The 19,662-nt window shown below is 39.1% G+C and overlaps 1 protein-coding gene across 1 annotated transcript in view; it reads right to left on the bottom strand.

The window, feature by feature from the left end:
- Window positions 1–4,766: 4,766 nt before the first annotated feature.
- LOC121507792 (dynein heavy chain domain-containing protein 1) overlaps window positions 4,767–19,662 on the bottom strand; it is a 39,371-nt gene continuing 24,475 nt past the window's right edge. The window contains exons 26-43 of the mRNA XM_041784132.1: window positions 19,029–19,143; window positions 18,726–18,912; window positions 18,244–18,346; window positions 17,769–17,897; window positions 16,932–17,123; window positions 15,764–16,174; window positions 15,249–15,660; window positions 14,875–14,973; window positions 14,601–14,768; window positions 14,178–14,356; window positions 11,055–12,086; window positions 8,576–8,747; window positions 8,385–8,459; window positions 7,756–7,981; window positions 7,467–7,558; window positions 7,244–7,390; window positions 5,403–6,019; window positions 4,767–5,291 (exon numbers count right to left, since the gene is read on the bottom strand). Coding sequence (XP_041640066.1) covers window positions 4,875–5,291; window positions 5,403–6,019; window positions 7,244–7,390; window positions 7,467–7,558; window positions 7,756–7,981; window positions 8,385–8,459; window positions 8,576–8,747; window positions 11,055–12,086; window positions 14,178–14,356; window positions 14,601–14,768; window positions 14,875–14,973; window positions 15,249–15,660; window positions 15,764–16,174; window positions 16,932–17,123; window positions 17,769–17,897; window positions 18,244–18,346; window positions 18,726–18,912; window positions 19,029–19,143 — 4,773 coding nt within the window. The 3' untranslated portion in view covers window positions 4,767–4,874. The remainder of the gene's footprint in view (window positions 5,292–5,402; window positions 6,020–7,243; window positions 7,391–7,466; window positions 7,559–7,755; window positions 7,982–8,384; window positions 8,460–8,575; window positions 8,748–11,054; window positions 12,087–14,177; window positions 14,357–14,600; window positions 14,769–14,874; window positions 14,974–15,248; window positions 15,661–15,763; window positions 16,175–16,931; window positions 17,124–17,768; window positions 17,898–18,243; window positions 18,347–18,725; window positions 18,913–19,028; window positions 19,144–19,662) is intronic.

Raw genomic sequence — 19,662 nt, 5'->3', positions numbered from 1 at the left:
TGTGACCAATTTTAAGGATAAATGAACTTTAAACACAGAAAACCTCAAAAGAATGAATGTCAGAGATACCGTGAACTTCTGTAAAGACTCCGTATTCCCATTCAAACTTCTGATGAATCTTCCTCAGGCGTTTCTTGTCCTTTGTGGATAAGAAGTGAAAGTAACCTTCACTGCAGCTCCCACTGTCCCTGCCCTTGTTCAAGACTGATCACACTGGTCTGATAGAATGATAGTGCTGTCTTCCCTCTAGTCTTTTCTTCTGTCACTTGTTAATGAGCTCTTTTACTCCACTTGTCATCAGCAGTTTTTGTGGAAAGAACGAGCAAGCGAGCTATGGGAAGAGAAAAGGGAGCAGGTGCCATCGATACGGTCGAGCAGAGTAAATTATTGATTGGATCACTGAAAGGAAAGGAGAAGAGGAACAGCTAGCTGCCCAACCAGCTGTGACGTAGACTCACACCTGAGGGTCCTGTGCTGTGGTGAAACAAAGTACTGATTGAAAACAGATAAATAATAAGTACATATTTACACTCAGATACAAATGTGTTTCTCCCCTCCTTTTTAAGTTGTCAAAATACCTGCCAGTAAACTCTTTAAATGTTATCATGAATTCAGGTCTGCTTCATAAGACTATCTTATCAAATATCTATGAGCTATTTATCATGTAGATAACACACATGAGGCACATGAATATTAAAGGAGAACTTTTTATCTGCATAAAGAGGCAAATATACTGAATCCAAATGACATTTCCAACCTAAAACTCCTGCTTTAAATCAGGTAATGTTAAGGTAAGTTGCATAACAGATTGAAGCAATTTATCCTTGCTTTAAAGATTTAGAAGACACAATTTAACATTTAAAGGATGCTAATGATGTGCAGTACTTTATACCGCTGTTAAACCACTGTTAATCTGCTGCTGTATACTGTGGCTGAGCAATAGTGGTAAATCTTTTATAATTAGAACTACTATATACATATATACAGTGATGTGAAAAAAGAAAGTTATTTGAAGTGAATGCAGAGATTTCTTACAGGTATTCAACATTTAAATAACACAATATTCTTGTCACAAGCATCAATTTATAACTCCCAAACATGCACTGATTTAAATGTAGCAGATAGCTAACAATCTTCCTATGCAGTAAATGTGGATTCTTGCCATGTGTGTATTGCAAATGCTCACAATGCACCAATGACAAAAATGCAATTTATTATGCAGCCCAGTACAATGTTCACTGACATACAGGGAAAGACTGTTTCATCCAATTCAGAGCAGTAGTTGTGGGCAGTAAAGCGATTATATTTCAGTGGCATTACTAGGATGAACAGGTTTGTCATGAGCTGTGCTGCAACGATTTGCATACAACAGATTACAGAAGTTTAAGTCCAAAATGGTCCATAATTATCGGCCGTGGCTCCGATCACAGTCAAAAAAGACTGTTAACACTGTAACTTCATATACATTCTGCAAATTTTTGTCTCTGCCAAAGCTCATGTTATTTCTTACTAGTTCTTCACAATAAAAGTCCCTGCTTGTTATGTTGTTCATATACTTTTATTGTGAGCACAATAACAAAAAACAAACAAACAAAAAAGCATATTTCTTTGACGTTCTGCAAATATATAAATTGAGTAGCACATCACAGGCTTGTTTGACAGGAGAAGGTTGGTCCTAGTACTTAAACATCGATTTAAATGAGTTATGAGTGATTTTTTAAATACTGCATTACAATCCCATTATCAAGGAGAGCAAAGAAAATAAATACAGGAAGCCATGATATAAATTTTTGATCAAATCACCTGGCTTAACAAGGCAGTCCAAACGCTAAAATGCAGCCAAAAAATGTAAAAAAAATTTCTGCAATCTAGTCAAACTAATCAGCGTCTCAGAGAAGTTGTCACAATTTTCCCCCTTTACATATGAAGGAATTTAACCTCTGTTTCAAATTTTGATGTCTTTGAAGTTTTACATGTAGAATTTTTGCATACTTTCTCCAGATTAGAAACAACAAAATTGACCATTTATTTGTATTCAGGCATAAAAATATTAAATCAAAGATACTGAGAAATGTATTTGTTTTCAAGTAGGCCCTGCACTAAATATTTGATAGGTAATTTCATTGTTGCAAACCATCATACTGAATTCAAAGTGTTGGTAAAGCCCTTTGATTTAACAGTGCATATTCTTGAATGTTGCCATTTTAAAAATAGCCTTTCATTACATTACACACACAAATTTCTGATGGATCAGTCTAGCTTGAACTTTAAGTATTAATATTTATTTTCCTTTAGTACTAAAATTCAAGAATTTTTGAATTAAACTATGACATTGATATTATTGCTACCAATAATTTGCAGACTCCAGTGAGCCATGCAATCGATTTCTTCAATATCATAAGAGAGGTACAGTCTGTCCTACCCAGCTGGTGTAGCTATGTCTTTTAAGTTGGCAATGTCGTCATAGATGACGTCTTCACCACCGCGACCTTCCTCTGTGACTTTCTTTAGGCAGTGACTTATAGTCTCCAGAACAGTTTTCAAACGCCGGTCCAAAGCAGCAAGGTGGGGTTCTGACAGCAAAGGAGCCACTTTGTAAAGAGGGTCATGGGAAAGTGAGGCCCTCATGACATCACTGAGACGATACTTTTGAAGAGACAGCAGACGCAGGCGCAGCCAGGTGGAGTGACGAATTCTAAGGCAAAAATATTTAGAGAATAAGAAAGACAACAGGAGATAAGGCGGAGTTATTAGAAAAGGAGAAATTTTGGCTGAAGGGAAAATTGGGGAGGAAAAGGTGTGAACTGGAACAGCCTCATGGTTGGAGCTGAGGATACCCCTCTTTGGCAGCATCAGCTGTTACTTCTTACAACGAACTGTTTTCTCTTGTGATATTAAGGTGTTTTTGTAGTTGATTTTCTTCCATACAAAATAGTTGAGTTTCCAATATTTCACAAATCTTAATTTACCATAACTGTGATTCATTAAATGCCAGTAGAAAACCATTCATTTTCTATTTTTTTCTCTCTCCTGTTCTCTCTTCCCTCACAAAAATTAGAACATAGGAGGTTGTAGACCAACAGGGAGCCTTACCCTAGCTCTGCTTCCCCAGTCCTCTTTTTTTTTATTCTCTCCTTGTGTTTTATTTGCTGTTGTTTTTTGTGTAAGGCTGGCACCAGAAACAGTCATAGTTTGTTGGTGGGGACAATTAGGGGCCATGTGGTAGGGTAGAAACTAAGCATTTCCACTAACTGGCTTGCATTCATGAAGCTTAGTTCTGTTGAACAGGGGCGATTCTGGATGAAACACCAGTGAAAGAAGGTTCCCATTTGACAGCCACGGTTATGTCAGTCAATCTAAATGAATGCAGGGCAGTTATATATCTACAAATAGCTTCTCTGAGGTACTTAGGACCAAACATAATTACTAGGGCTTTTCCTTTCATTCCTAACATAAATTTGTGTCTATTTGTGTAATAAATCCTGGTAAATGAACCCAACCATGATAGTACAGTAAATAACTGCTAAGTACACAAGGTAAATTACAAAGATAGCAAAGCATTAGAGCTCAGTCTTGTCTTTACCTGCAACACTGCTTTAGAGGAGCAAGAATGGATGGCTCATCTTTGGAGTGACGCCCAAATCTGCATTGAGAACATAGCCACAGTTATTCAAGTGGAGGCACAGCTTCAACTCAAAGGATTTCTAAAGGAAACACAAACTAGCATGCCAAGAATACTCACGCTCTTCCATTATCAAGATGTATCAGAAAAGTATTGTTCCCAAACTTCTCAAAAGTTTCATAATGATGCCTGTCCATGTTACCTGAAGAAAAAGAAATAGGAAGTTACTTAAATTAACCACGCAATCAAGACTGGCACACGAGAAACCATAACTTTACATGCAAGAAGCTATATCAATCGAATTCTTTACCTGCAAAGCAAAACTCTTTTTATGGTACATTAAACACATACAGCTTCATATTACTTTTATTCACAGGAAAAAAATAATAAAACGCCTTCATTGATCATCATATTTTTATGAATACTTCAAACATTAAAAAAAAGAAAAAAAAAAGCTATTTACAAAATAATTTATTTTTTGTGGTTCTCAACTGGTCTAGCCTCAGGACCCACCACCAGCTTCTTAATGGGAAATTATGACACAAATTTCTGATATTTTTTCAGCCAAACAAATCTATTTAATAAAAAATGAAGCAGTTTGGACCTCAGTCTATAAAAACATGGTAGGACAAAGAAAAGGAACAAAAAAAGCAGTTTTAAAAGCACTTAATGCACTTTTTACACACATTTTATCCCAGACATAAATTCACAATCCACAGAAAATGGAACCACCTTTGAGTCCTGACATGCCAGTTAAGAACCACTGGTTTAAATTATGCAAAATGAGACAAATACAACACAAACCTGTGGTTTCCCTGTTATATCAGTACGCAGCCTTATGGGTTCCTAAGTGTGGGATGGCTGGTATAAGAAAGTTGCATGGCTTTTTTATAAAGAACTTAAATACCCCGTATCACACTTTTTGACCTGCTATTAACAACTATTTTAGAGTATCATGGCATTATTTATCACTGTTGTAAACAAAACTTTGACATCTAATAGTGATGTCTGATGGATCAGCTAAGTCACACAAATCACTACTTATCGGCATGTTGATATCTGTTGACATTTTAATGAACATAAAAAAAAACGAAGTATAAATTTACAATGACAATTACAGTAATTAACATACATTCATCTGCACAACAGTCCTAACAAAGAATTCATTTACAAGTTACAAGTTACAAGTAAACAAAGAGTTGTTTATCAAGTTAAAGGGCCAGTTTGGCATTGTTCAATCAGGTTGGCCTCTTCAGAGCATACTCACTAGCCTCACCCTTCTTAAATTACACAACACAGGATTTAATTTGGCATGAAGAGGAACCATAGTGACAATGTTAACATCTGCTAGTCCCTGGTTTCCCCTCGCCTGGTCTCTGTCAAGATAGAGCGGGCAGTGATAGAAAGGCAACTGTGGGCCACATGCTGCAGAAGTCTGTGTAACCTGGGCATCCCTTTTTAATGAACTGTTACAAAAGTATATTTTCTGGAAAGTTTTTGAGCTCATGACTTGAGTCTTGGCACAAAGAAGAGGCAGTGAGCTGGGCTGTGAAGAGACTGTGTCCTGCAGCGCTCTTAGCTGTGAATCCCACACTGCACCTCTGAGCTCCAGGCCACACAAATACACAGAATCCAGAAGTGAGGCAGGGTAAGTACTGTCACCCAAAACCTGGATGGAGGATAAAAACAGTACTAATCAATTTGCCAAAACTGATAGCAGTTTCAAAACTACAAGCTTGATATGTTATGGTAATTATATCTCATTATTTGTTTGTCTTACCTGAAAATTTAGGGATATGTCACCAATATTTTTGCGATTTACTCGAGCAGCCTTTCTCATGACTGCAGCCAGAAAGCCTCTGGCATTTTTGAAAGCAGAAAGTCGATAGGCACCAGGTGGATCTGGAGTGTCAAGGTGAAAAAGGTAAGCACTGAGCAACTCTGCCCTCCTCTCCAAGCGAGACATGTCAGCGTACTCGAGTAGGGAAGAGAAGGTCAGTGTGCTGTATTGAACGGGCTGCTGGAGCTGTGAGAGGAGGAAGGACACGGAATCGATCAGATCATCCCACTCAGCCTGGAGGAAGTCACATAGGGGACTGGGAGAGACAACTCCTGCATTTGAATCCAGGCTGTCTTTCTTGTGTGTGAGGTAGGTTTTCAGAGCCTGCAGTCTGTCTTTAGCCTGGCTGTAGGCTGGCAGTGAGGCAAACTGGTTTAGCTGGGAGCAAAAACTGCATGTTGTTCCAACAGGAATATGGGAAGCCTGTAGCTGTATATTTAATCTTTGGCTATTGATCTTGATCATCTCAGCTGCTATTTCACCACTGAAGCCCAGCATAAATGCGTCATTTATGTCTGCTGAATTCTTCCTCAGGACCTGGTGCAGTGCTGACAAATCTGTGGAGGTGAAAAATAGCCACAGTCAATAACTTGTCCAAAAAAGAATACCTCAGGAACAGAAAGCCACTGGGGCTCTTTCGCTTTGACATCCTGCTACTTGTGCAGTAATAAAAACAGCTTTATCCTTGCACTGAATTCAAGTGAGTGGTTCCACATAAAGTCCTCAGCCAAAGCAGGGGAAAGTTGTGTCATATTCCCCAGTGGCCTTAAGGTCTGTCATTAGCTGTGGTGTAAAGCCCACACTAAAACCTACTTTGAAACTAGCTTAACTGTAAGTCAAATTGATTCACTGTTTGGTTGCACCACAGGGACAAAAGGTTTAACTGATACATAGAAACACTCAAACCAACCAAGATATTAATGCAGCTATGCTGTTTTAACTTTATTTGACTAATCAGTGAAGGTATTTTTCCTAAGGTGGTGTTCATTACAGTCCTGCTTCTTATGCCTATGAAAGTGAATGCAAAATAAAACAAAACATCTGATTAGATGACAACTACCGCCTACATCTTTAATCCCCAGCTAGCATAAAAATAACAAGAAGAGGAGAAGCAGACTGTTGGGGAAGCAATGCAGGCTGAAGAGTGGGATGACGCAGCCACAGTGAGCTATGGCAAGCAATACATGGGACAGTATCGGCTCTAAGGGTGAAAATTATTGGCTGATCTTAACTGACATTTTAAGACTTTAAAAACCATTTTTAATGATTAATTTTACACTGATTTGGGGGATTTTAAGACTTTTTGACTAGTTTTATTGTCTTTAATCGCTTATTTTATTGTCAAACCCTTTAACATTTTATATTTGTTGGTATTTTAACGCTGCTCACCTCTGATTTTACAAAATAGAGCCTGTGTAGCCTTTGTGGAGGCCTTGGCTCTTATATACCTAGGTGGCATTGTTGGCTTTTAACCTCTCTAATATTTTACAATTTTAAACTAACTTTTCCATTTTCATAAGTCCGGCTACATATACGATCATGGATGGGGGTGCTTGGAATGACTTTAATCTGCCAAAGGGCAGCCCAGCAGAAAAAGTCTTGGACCACTGAGCCATTGGAACTATCTCAGCGAGATAGGATAATATAAAATATACTCAGTTGTAAATTAGAACTTGCGTTCAGACTAGACTATGTTTGAACTTGTGCGTGGCTGGTGCATCTGGATGCATTCATTTTCCGTTTTTTTCGAGTAAGATGTGGATTTTGTGTGGTGTGATTACCAAAACTGCCTGGTTTAATAATAACATCGGCTATGACGTGTGGTCCACTGCCTGAGGAAGGTGATGTACCGAAGCAAGTCTCTGCAACACTCTCCAACACCTCCAAATCGGCAGAGTCCAGTACATGGCCTCCATGCACGAGGTTGACTATGAAAAAGCAGCAAAACAAGGATTAACTATATGATAATCAAACTGTAATCACTACGTGTGAGTCCTTATTCACCTGCTATATAATTTAAAGCCTTGTTTCTGTCGTGGCAGCGGCTGGCAACACTAAGGTATTCATCCATCAGAGCCAGAAGGTCTCGATGGCTCCTTCAAAATAAAAACAATCCCCATGAAAAGAAATAAATGCTTAATACCACAACACACCCATGATTGAAGAAGTCATCTTGTTTCTAAATTACCAACACATTAGCCTAGGTCAATTTCATTGTAAATCAGACCTAACTGTTTTATGATGAGACAACACCTTCATCATAAATCAGCTTGATATACAGTATTTTCCTCACCAACTGTAGATTCTCCCTTGGCCCAAGTATTTATAGCTCTGTCTCTGCAGTAACACTGAGTGGAAGATGGCACAGCGGAGGAGGAGCTCCTTGTTGTCTGCTGTCATATCCCACAGTGATTTACTCTGCATGATGGACACCGCCTCTCGAAAGGAGCAGCTCAGCTCATCCTTCAGATCCCATGCAGAGTCACAGACCAGAGGCAGCGCAAACATTCGAACTGCAGCTGATGGCAAATAAAGATAAGGTATATATCATTAAACTATACCTATGACATAAAATATAACAGTTATGTTTCGACTTGATCAAACACAAAACAATCAGAGGATATTGTTTTGCTCGAAGCTCATAATAAACACGTCATTGACTGCATAGAAAAATGAAGATTGTCTTATTCCCTGAGTGTTTAAATGATAAAAATGGACTTAAACCACTAAATAAACAATAATGGAGTGTGCGTGTGGAGTGTGGAGTGGAGTGTGTTCATTAGAAAACCCTGATGAGACTAACAAGCATCTGCATTGGTAATAAGACCAATAAAGTACTGGTTCAACCTTTAGAATAAAACTATGGTAACTGACCTCAAAAAGAATACTTACAGTATTTGCAATCAAGTATCTTAAACCTACCTGGTATGGAGCATGATGCATATTCCTGAGTTATAAACCAAAGCTGGAAGCAAGGGTGAATTAAGTTCTGCTGCTCTGTGAAATCAGAAGACAGGTGGGCAAAATATCAGACAGTAAGATACTTAAGGAGACTCAGATGGAACCCATGTTTTATACAACTGTAAAAAGCATATTTTTGATGTACCACCCACCTCTTAGAGCAGTCAAACATCTGAGGTGAGCAACAACTTTATCATCCCATTGTTTCAACAGGTGACAGTTGTTAAAAACCAACCAGTGGCCATCACTAACAGCTCCATCCAGCATTGAAAGAATTATTTCCCTGTCACACAGAGACCCGAAAGGAATGACTTTCACCAGGACCTGAAAAATATTCATTAAGGAGACATCAAGCACTGCACTGACCATACCCACGCAGCTGTCACTTTTCACTGACTCTGCACTCCGGGAAGAAAGCTCAAATGTTGTCCTGCTGCTATGCTTCAGGTCAAAGTTTCAGGTCAAAGGGTATCTGACAAAGTATCATACTTGTTATTACAGTCCCATTTTAATTAGAGTGTATTCCACAACTCGATTTAGTAAGTAAAACAATGACTGGTATTAGAATTTACTAACTTAATAGATAATCTTGCTGGATAAAATGATGTTAACCAAAGTTTCATTATGTTTGCATTATTCCCTGTATGATGTTTTTTTCTTTTCTATTCTTAACATTAAAAGCTCAGTAACTCAATTCTGCCACCGCAGGGCTTGCAATCAAAAAATAAAAAAGCCAAAAAGATATGATGCCAAGGGTGTGAAAAACCTGCAATTACTTTGCAGCTACTCTAAACCCTGATAAAAAAAAAAAAAACGCTCTGAATGGACCATAGTCCAGACAAACAGAGGGAGCTTGGGTGACAGAACACACAGGCGATGGCAGAGAATAACTGTGGTGATGACAAGTAAGCAGCACAAACATTAGTGAGATACAGCACAGAATGGCGACTTCAAGTACTTATAGCAACTTCCTTATGTACCAGCCTATATAAGAGAGATCCTATTAAAAATCTCCAAGATTTTCCAGGCTTTTCTGTGATTGTTTGGGCCTCAAATTTTAAAAATTTGCTGTCAAAGTTGCAATGTTTTGTAGCGCCAAAGGCACTGCAGTAGCAAAAAAAAAAAAAAAAAAAAAAAAAAAATTGCGATACTGCAACAATTCTATCAATGTATGTTTGATTTGTTGTTAGGGTTAAGGTCCTGTGTCCTTAGAGGGGCTAGGCATCATTTAGGGTTTTTACAATAACAGTGCTAACCTTTTAAACTAGGGTTGTGGAGTACACGAGTTCATGCACTGATCCGATGCGTTTGGTTTAGCTTTATATTTTGCTTTGTTTAGCCATGCTAAATGTTAGCGCTATAAACCTGAAATCAATTCTTCTTCACTGCCGGAAAACACTGCATGCACAAGCTAACATTTTTAGAGCAGGGAAGAAGAACTAAAGGACCCCATGCCTGGTTTAATAGCCTTAAGCCTATTTCAGAACAAAGATTGGCAACAAGACTGGTTGAAACTGCTTGGGATCGGCCACTCAGCAGCAAACTAGAAGCCTTTAAGTTCACACTAGCGCAGAAGGAGGGGACAATGAATTATTACAACCGCAACTCTCACAGCCACTAAGTTTAAAGGGATTTATTTTTTAGTTACTGTGCACTGAATCTGTCTCAATAAGAGAAAAAAATATTGTACATTTACAGTTATTTTTCTATATCTTATTGTTTTAATAATGTGTATCATTAGGCTGTATAATTTCTGCCCATCACTGATTTCTTTGTCATCATCACTGTGGCATGATATCAATATTTCACTGCACATTTATGTTTTATTGCTCTCTAACTTTGTATTGTTTTAAAAGAATTTATCTTCTGAGGATGCAATTTTTTAAACAGTAGGACAGAAGTGTTTATCAGGCTTAAGTTTCAGCATAAAAAGTTTAAAGGAGAAAGATCGATGTAATCATTTACCTATCAAAACAATATCTAAATTTCTCATTTGCCATTTATCTGCTTGTGATTTGTCAAACTCAGTCACATGCAACATTATCAGCCTGCCTGATTCAAGCTGCAATGACTCAGTTCAAACAGCTTTAACTGTACCCTGCAATATTCTAAAATGTCTCATTGCATTGAAAATCTTTACACACAACATCTGAAATCTCCACAACGATAGACATGTGGGACTGTTGTGGCTAACAAAAAAGCATCTCCTTATACGTAGCCATAAAATTAAGAATTTCTCTGACTTTGAAAACTTTTGATGATTTTCAAAGGATTATTTACATTGATGAAACAACTAAAAAATATATGACAAAGTCATTTTCAATTAATTTTAACAATTAAGTATAAAAAAATTGCATACTGTACCTTTAAAATTTGGCCCAATGTTTCTGTTACAATCAAATGCCTTCATAGCTTCTCATGAATCAAGAAGCAGTGTAAATTCTGTGGTTGTCAAATCCTATTTGTTTTAACTCTCCCTATCTGGAGTATGGTGGCATAAAATCCAAACAATACAATATTATTTGATCCGCCCATCCTGACAGTGACATCAGAACTAAATGGCTGCTGTATAAACATGTTTAATTTGCCATTTTTTAACCTTTAACATGAAACAAAGTGAAAGAGTGTTACCTTCTTTGTTTCTGCCACACATTGGGCCAGTGTGTTTATAAAATGAAGAGGCTGAGTGCTTGTCCACTTATCTCCACTTGGGCCAGGCAGCGTGAGAATGATGGGTCCCTCATGTTTAGCGAGAACTTGTAAGAGGGCCTCTGGATTCCCAATGTGAGGGTCCTCAATCCCTCCTGTCAGAGCAGGAGGAAAACGATGATAGGCTGCCATTGCCTTTGCTAATCCCTCCAGGCAATCTGGGTTCATGGTCTTCCAGAGAAGAGCTCTCTGAATCACAGACAGATGGGAGTGAGAGCGACAGGGAACAGCTCCCACTACAGTGGAAGAAGGGAAACGCAAGTACTCCTGCCACTGTACCGCGCACCTAGACAGAGAGGCGATCAACCCTTCAAAGCCTGGCATTTTTTCCAAGCAGAAAAGCTCTGGGAGGACATGAGGAGGAATCCAGCTGGGTAAAGCACTAGTGGAAGGAGACAGAGAAGGAGGGGGGAGGCATGGTTTCATATTTGCGAAAAGATGTCTATCTTGAAAGCCCCTGATGAAAGCCCTCCTCTCAGCCTCAGAGCAGAGCTGGTAGTGTTTGAGTAACGTCACAGACACCAACAGCTTTAGAACAGCAAAGTGGCTCTTAAAAAGTAGAGGCCGGTATTTTAGGAACAGCTGGGTTACCATCCTGTTTGTAACCTCTGGTATAGCTTCCTTTGGCATTTTCCTGATGGCATATGGCACTAATGGCTTGCCCTTCACAATAATGGCCTCTTGCATAACTTTGATGAAGCTGTGTAGGGGAAAGTAGTAGGTAGGGGAGAGACGAGAGACTCCCTGCAGGTCCTGATATAGGTCAGCAGCCAGCCTCATAAACTGCTGGGGCACAGCCAGCAGAGACTTGTGGAACTCCAGCACCCCACTTAGCTGCTGGATCTCAGCATGCAGGTTCTTTATTAACTCCTGATAAGCGGTCACACGGCGGGGGAAATCAGGGTCCTGAAGCAGTGAGGTGTGAGACTGCTGAATGTAGTTCATCAGAGCTTCCTGTTACAAAATAGCACACAGAAAATGTCAGTGATCAAGATATGGTGAAAATAACTACGCTCTGTAGTCTGTTGTCTGACTTAAGACTAGTTGAGACACATTACCTGAGAAGACACATTCAATAAAGAACAATTAACTTAGCTCAAAAAGTAAGGAAATGTGTGTGATAGATTATTTCTTGGTTGCAACAATGCTTCTTGGTAATAAATCTTATACCATTAGAAAGCCTGTCTATTTCCTTTTTAAATGGTGCCACATTTGTAAGGAACATGTTTTTGTGGGATGAGCAGCAGAGCTAAGTATGTGGATTATACCCATGAAAAATTTGCCAGATGTTCTCTGTAAGTGCCAAACAGCTTATTCTGCTATTGCTACTGACTCTTGTTTTGAGCTTCTAGTACTCCCAAGTGATGAGAATCAGGTGCCTGATCTTTATTACTGGAGGCGATCTCAATACAGAGAGATACTGAGATGAGATTCTGCAATCACATTTCTCCACAGTCTGGGATAAAACTCTATCCTCCAAGATGGCAATGCTTGCCCCCCACAGAGTGGGGTGTTTCAGAGACTTACTCCAGAATTTGGTAGTCGAGAGGATGAAATGGCCTGCCAGCAGTCCTGACCTCAACCCCATTGAACACTTGTGGGATCAGCTTGGGCGTGCTGTTGGTGCCAGAGTGACCAACACAACCACGTTGGCTGACTTGTGACAAATGCTGGATGAAGAATGGGATGCCGTCCCACAGCAGTGTGTGACCAGGCTGGTGGCCAGCGTAAGGAGGAGCCAGGTTGTCAAGGCTGTGAATGTTTTTTTCAGACATTACTGAGGCTCCTGTTTGTTCACTGAAAACTGTTAAATTGTCAATATGTTGTGTATCTTCAGACTTAAATCATCCAATCCACCAAAAAACACCAAACAAGAGTCAATGGCAGAATAAGCTGTTCGACGCTGGCAAAGAAGATTTGGCAAATTTTTCGTGGGCATACCCCACATACTCAGCTCTGCTGCTCATCCCACAAATGCATGTTCCTTACAAATGTGGCACCATTTAAAAGGATAATAAACAGGCTTTCTAACGGTATAAGATTATTGTCAAGAAGCATTGTTACAACCAAGAAATAATCTACCAAACAAACATTTCCTTACTTTTTGTGCTAAGTTTATATCATCTTTAAAAATAATCTGTGTTCCTCTTAATCGCAACCTCTAAGATTAATGCATTTACCTTTTTTTAAATTGCATTAATCACATTCAGTTTTGTCTTTCAGGTGCACTGTCAGGTGCTACTTTAGTGTTGCTGTAGTTGGATACAACACACCTCAGCATCTTCCTGTTCTCACTGTGATATGAAATAAGAACACCACAATTCCTTTGAATGCTTCATTTTGGAAAAAAAAAAAACCCTCACAGATAGGTCACTTGATGTCAAAAGAAATCTGCACTTTGTATTATCAAAGATTTCACATTTTTACTTTCCCTTTGGTTATTTTCATTACTTTCCTATCTGGAGAAAGTGCTCTTTTCTGTGGAAATGTTGTTAATAGCTTAATCTACCGGAAGTTCTTGATTTCTATCAGAATAAAAGCATTTTTTTCCTAACGAAGAATTAAAGTCCTCTTAGCCAAAGGCAGAATAAATTACCACACAAAAGCATCAGCAGACAGTTTCTGGAGAAAATCTCTTAACTCAATTATAGGCTAAATATCACATTCTGTACCTCTTAAGTAATAAATGTCAAAGTCAAGATTATAAAATTTTGTCGCATTCATTTGATTTCTAAATCAAAACACTTGTTATTTGAGTAGTCAGATGACAAGAAAAGGCCAATACAAGCTATAGCCCATTATCATTTACCAGACAGCACTTAGATGAAAACCTGACTTTGCACTTCATAAAATTCTAAAAGCCTGTGGGGAGAAATTTTAATGGTATTCAAGAAATAATTTCAGGATTTCTGCAACTACATTTTTGACCAATTAGCAAACTGATATTTGTGCTCAACTAAAAAGAAGATCCATGTTTTGTTCATGAAAAGCCCAATTCAAGCAGAAGCAGCTTCATGTTTTGAATGTAAAACAAGGTCTGGTCACCTCCTCTGACACCAGTTTCTCCTGCAGCAACTGTTTGTCATTCTGAAAGTGCACGTGCTGACTCAGCAGCTCGTTACATTCAGACTGCAGCAGCTGTGTCAGCATCCGCTCCTGGATCTCTTCTGAGCTTAGAGAGAGGTCAACCACGCCTACCAGAGCAAGGATGGATGGATGAATCTCTACAAAACAAAGACAGAAGCAGCTGCTTTCAGATCAAAAAAATCAATAGTTTGTCTTTCATTTCTTTCTTTGCACTCAAAGTAGCACGTACAGGGAAGTGGGCTGTTTAAATATTGAGTGTCATCAAAATCTCTTCAAAGCTGTATATACCTCAGTATCAACGACAACATTCGACAGTCACCCAGACAGACTTTAAACAGAGATGATGCCCGTGCACTTCTTGACTTTACCAATGTAGCTTACCATCATTGAGCATATTGACAGGCAGATTGGTGGTGAGAAAGAGGAAAAATTCAGGGTGGATATGATGCTCAGACTCTTGAGAGACACTTCCAGCAGAACGTGTCAATCTGGCCAGAAAACGTGGACTGGGAATTCCACGTTCAATGTGAGTCACTATGACTCTTAAACCTGAAAATAAAGTAGAAAATGGCTTTTAGTTGGAAAAAATATCACTTAGAAATTTCACAAATCTGAGTACCAAGTTAACATGTTATTGATGTAGAACTTATCATACCTTCAACTGCAGCCTGGTCGAGCTTGTCCAGAAGTTCTGGATCATCAGCTCGGAGTACCAACCCACACTCTGTCTCCTTTTCAAGGTTGGTCTTTTTACCTGCAGACCAGAAAATTGCCGCAGTGATTTCAAGTGTGTCACTAAAATTTGGTTACACAAGCTTTGCAGTGATTATCTATACAACTAAAAGAATAACAACTTTGTGATTACGGCTATATATGAATAAAGAATTCTATATCAATGTTTTGTTGCTTGCAAAAATCACAATAAAGCAAAAATCTATGATGGTTTATAAAGATATGTAAAAAAAATGTTGGTTTTCCACGATAAAAGATTACAAAACATTTCTCGTTTACTGTTTTCTGAGGATTTACCTGGTTTGAGCAGGCTTTGAGGGCTTACATCTGGATGTTGCTGAGCGTCTACCAGCAAAGGCCAGCGCTGAACCCAGGCCCTCCTGCAGCCCCACAGCAGCAGCTTCACAACTATCCTATTTGTTGGAGCATCCTGGCTTCTACCCAACGCCCTACCCGCTGGCAGCCACAAGCTCTCAGATAAAGTAATTGGAAAACCAGGAAGGGGGTGAGATTTCTCAGTGTCAGAGTGTGCAAACAAGGAGGTTCGTAGGTCCTTGGGGTTCATTTCAACTCTTCCAGTCTGACATAGCTCTCTCCACTTGCTCAGCAGTTCTGTGCGTGTGTCAGGCCCAAAGGGGCCCAAATAAGAGATAACTGCAGCCAGAGTCAGGGCATCTCCAAGTAAGGTTTGGTCATTTAACTCTGTCTCCTGTTGTTATAACAATCAAAACAATAACCACTTTAAAATGTATAAAACATTAAGTTGTATGTCTCAGCAACATGAACAGTACATTTTGTTTTCATTTTTTTACCTGAGCAGCAGCCCTCCAGTCTCTGTTATGTGTCTCCACCAGTGCTGCAGCTGTAGCAGCTTCTTTCTCTGACTGCTCAGTTGTGTGAAGCTCAAGCATAAGCTCCTCACGTAGATTTTTAACAGACAGCAGCTGATGTTTGATATTCTCCAGACGATGACATGCATCTGTCTTGTCCTGCATGGCCCGGCGCAGCCGTTGATGTGCCTCTCCTTTCAAATGCTGCTTGACTAACAGTTGGTGCTGCAAACAGCAGCACTCATACACAGCCTTGACCCACTGGCAGAGAGACTCACAAGCCTTGCTTACTTCTCTCACAGATTCTGGCACAAACTGGGAACTTTTGACTATCTGGCTGAGCTGCTGCAGCTGCTTGTTTGTCAAACTGTAGCGATCAAAAAATTCCAACTCCTAGGAGAAATAAGCAAATGAGTAATCTTGGAACAGCTCCTATGATACTGTATACAAAGTAGGTGAACCACTGCTAAAGCAACAATATGTTAATTTTCCACTTTAACAATCATTCCTAAATCTAAAAAAACAATCTTTTCCAGTTAAAAGGATTGCTCCAATCTCATTTCCACAGAGTGCTAGTTGTCTGCTTTCAGTATTGTGTAACTTTGATAGTGCGACCAGTTCTGGTGTGAGAAATGCATAAGAATATCCAGCACTATTTCACACACATGCCTTCAGCTAAAAATACAACAATGAGCCCATCTTGGTACTGTCGGATACTCGTTGATGAGAGCTTCGTCAGACATAAGCTGGAAGTCATGGCTATGTTGCTGTAGGATGGTTGGGTAATATGCACATGCTCCCACAAACGAACAGTTTGAAAACATCTGACTGTAGACACTTGCAGGATCATATTTGCTCTTAAAATGCAGCCATATTACTGACCTTGTCAGTAGACATGGTTCTTTGGCTTTTCACAATGCCTTTGCAGGCCTCACTACCATCTGTTCATCAAAAAATTCACATTGTCTAAGAGGAAGAGGCATCACGACACTGTGTGGGCTTTACAACCATGCAGTTGCACTAAAGATATAGTAATTGAATTACAACATATTGTTGCTTTAACCCAATGCAGGAATTTACATATTTTCACTAGATAACGCTGGAATAAATTTATCATAATAAAGTACATATATGTCCTTTTTCTACATACCTGGAAAAAGTTGGGCTGACCTAGAAGCTGTTTAGCACTCTCCCAGCCTGGTGGACGTTTGAACAGCACACAAATGGCATCCATTATTTTCACCACTCCATCAGGTGGATCTCTGTAGTGGCGTACCTCCTCCAGGTCAGATGGATTCAGACATTTTAGAATTTTGAGACCAGACAGCAAAACAGGGTTCATCTGGCATTAAAATTTGAAAACACAAAATGATTAATCTATTAAATTTTTACCAAGGATGCTTCATTCAAATAACCAAACTGACATTGAATGATAAGAAAACACAATTGAGATTTATGATTATACTATTATTTATATTTTTATTTTTTTATTGTGTTGGAATGGCATTTGTTAATTTAAATATATGGAGCATGAAGCAATGCTTCCAAGCTAGTGCAGGCAAGAAACTGGAGCTTTACTGATTTCTTGCTGATTCAGGTAGTTGTCACCATCACCTGACAGACACATCCTCTCAATCTGACAGTTTACTCAAGATGCAAAAAAAAGTCAGGCACCTTGCACATGATTGTTGCTTTAGTTTGAAAGACTTTATATCTAAATGAAAGTACTCCCTGCAAAGTAAAGGTAAGATAGAAATGTGAGTTCTGTATCTGTACTGCACACTTGCTTTCAGCCCAACAATCTCCCCAGCATCCACCTAAAGGCTGTGGATTAGGGGACGGTAATCTCAAATCATCACTCCTCAAATTCCTGCATGTTAAACTAATCTGCAGGAGTGATGAAGTCATGGCCTTGAAAAACTTTTCTGCTGCTGCACTGAAGATTTCTAACCATTACAAATGTAAGTGAAATGGGACATCTGGTAGCCTGTTTGTGAGCATAATTTACCATCTCTTCCATGTTACAAAGCTTGCCCTCTTCTTCAGCACAAGTCTTCTGGGCTTCCTCAAGTCGACTCCTCTGGTAATCTTTAGCACTGAGGAGCTCCTTCTCACACTGCAGGACAGAGAAGTTTAAACAACAGCTTATTTATTCATTTTACAGAAGAACTATTCCTAAAGTATCCATACTAACAGAATAACTAATAGAAAAATAACCGAGTATTTAAGTAAAGTATCTGAATTTGAAATGAATAAGACCATTTCTCTGGTTTGCAGTATCCTCTTTAGCATCCAGCCTTTGGAGCGCCCTAAATTTATTGCTTACATGGAGGTTTAGATCATAATTGACTATCATGAAAAATGACCCCTTGTGGTGTACATATTTTTGCAGTCAATACTGCTGCAATTTTATACAAAGTATTGATCTAACTTTGACTAGATGTGCTGAATTGCCACATTACCCGCTGTGCCTCGGCAACCCGCTTCTGCAGTCTGTCAACATCCTCTTTATACTCTGCAGCTGCATGTCTTATCACATCCAAACGAGTCAGGGCAGTGGCAACTCTGACAAAGAAGAAAAGATCATTTGGAGGTGAATTTCTTTTGGATTTGTAAGAAAAAATATAATAAAGTGTCAACAAAACATCATACTTAACATTCTTCTTAGTTCAGTTGAATGTCTCAGCAGAAAACATGATAAGGTTGCTGTGTTTCACATATTAATTCATGTCCTTATTTATCAAACTTTCCTACGTGGTGGTATATTCTTTGTGATGTGAACATGCAGCTGCAATTACTTTGAGTAATAAATTTTCTGCTGTTAATAGGGGAGGATTTTATTGGAAGAAACCCAGCAAACATTAGAATAATCACAAATGTTTAGGATATTTTGCACCTCTACATTAGATAATAGATACTTTGGGAGAAAAGAAGACTAGATTACCTGTTGGCTTGGCTCTGCTGTTTCATGTGCATTTGTCTGTAGAGGTCACTAAAGTGGGCGATGAACTCCATGTAAGTCTGAGGGCTGAAAGGCTGAGCTGTTAAATGCACAGAAGCATACTGGCATGCAGACTGATGGATTCCTGCCATAGCTACAGACAGGCTGGCTTCTGGCCTTTCTGTCTCCCCTTAATAAAAGAAAGAGATAGGGATGTGCCTTGAAACAGCCTTGAGATAACACTGACAGTAAAAAGTCTTTCAAATAGTGAAGAGACTAAATATTAACTTTGGCAGTGTGACTCACTTTTGTGGAGACAGAATTCAAGACGCTGAGAAGCAATTTCCACTAAAGACTGAATTGACCAAGGCTGGTACACCTCCACACAACAACTGCAGCTCAGCGCCTTAGTCAGTTGGGCCTGGATCACATAGGATGACAGTTTATCTTTTATATTTACTCTTGAATTTTCATTAGGAATTTGGAAAATAAAATACAAGTGCACTCAGCAATCATTGTGCAAAGATCATGTCCATGGAGAATTCACATGGTTTGCATTTAACATAAGCTACACTGGAACCTGGACCCGAGCTGTTCAGCTGTTCCGTGATAGATGGAACATAGAAAGAGGAACAGCTGAATCCTGGGAATAAATAAGGTTGACAAGCCACTAATACTGTAGTGGCATCTCACTATAACTAAGCACATTTGAATGGAAACTGATCAAAAAATAGTAAAAGTGAACACTGTTCTTCTTATAGCGTTATTCTCTACATAACTTTTATTGGCAATGATGTAAAGGACATCTATAAGAGCCGGATGGGCTGTCAGTTGCTCTAACATGAAAATGTTATGAAAAAAGTTTAACTTAGGAAGTGCACAGAACACAAGCTTCCATATCCCTGAAAGTCTCACTGTTTGAGAGCAGACACTTGACACA

The sequence above is a fragment of the Cheilinus undulatus genome, linkage group 4, assembly GCF_018320785.1.
Source record: "Cheilinus undulatus linkage group 4, ASM1832078v1, whole genome shotgun sequence".
NCBI lineage: Eukaryota > Metazoa > Chordata > Actinopteri > Labriformes > Labridae > Cheilinus > Cheilinus undulatus.
This window is presented reverse-complemented; position numbering and strand designations above follow the sequence as displayed.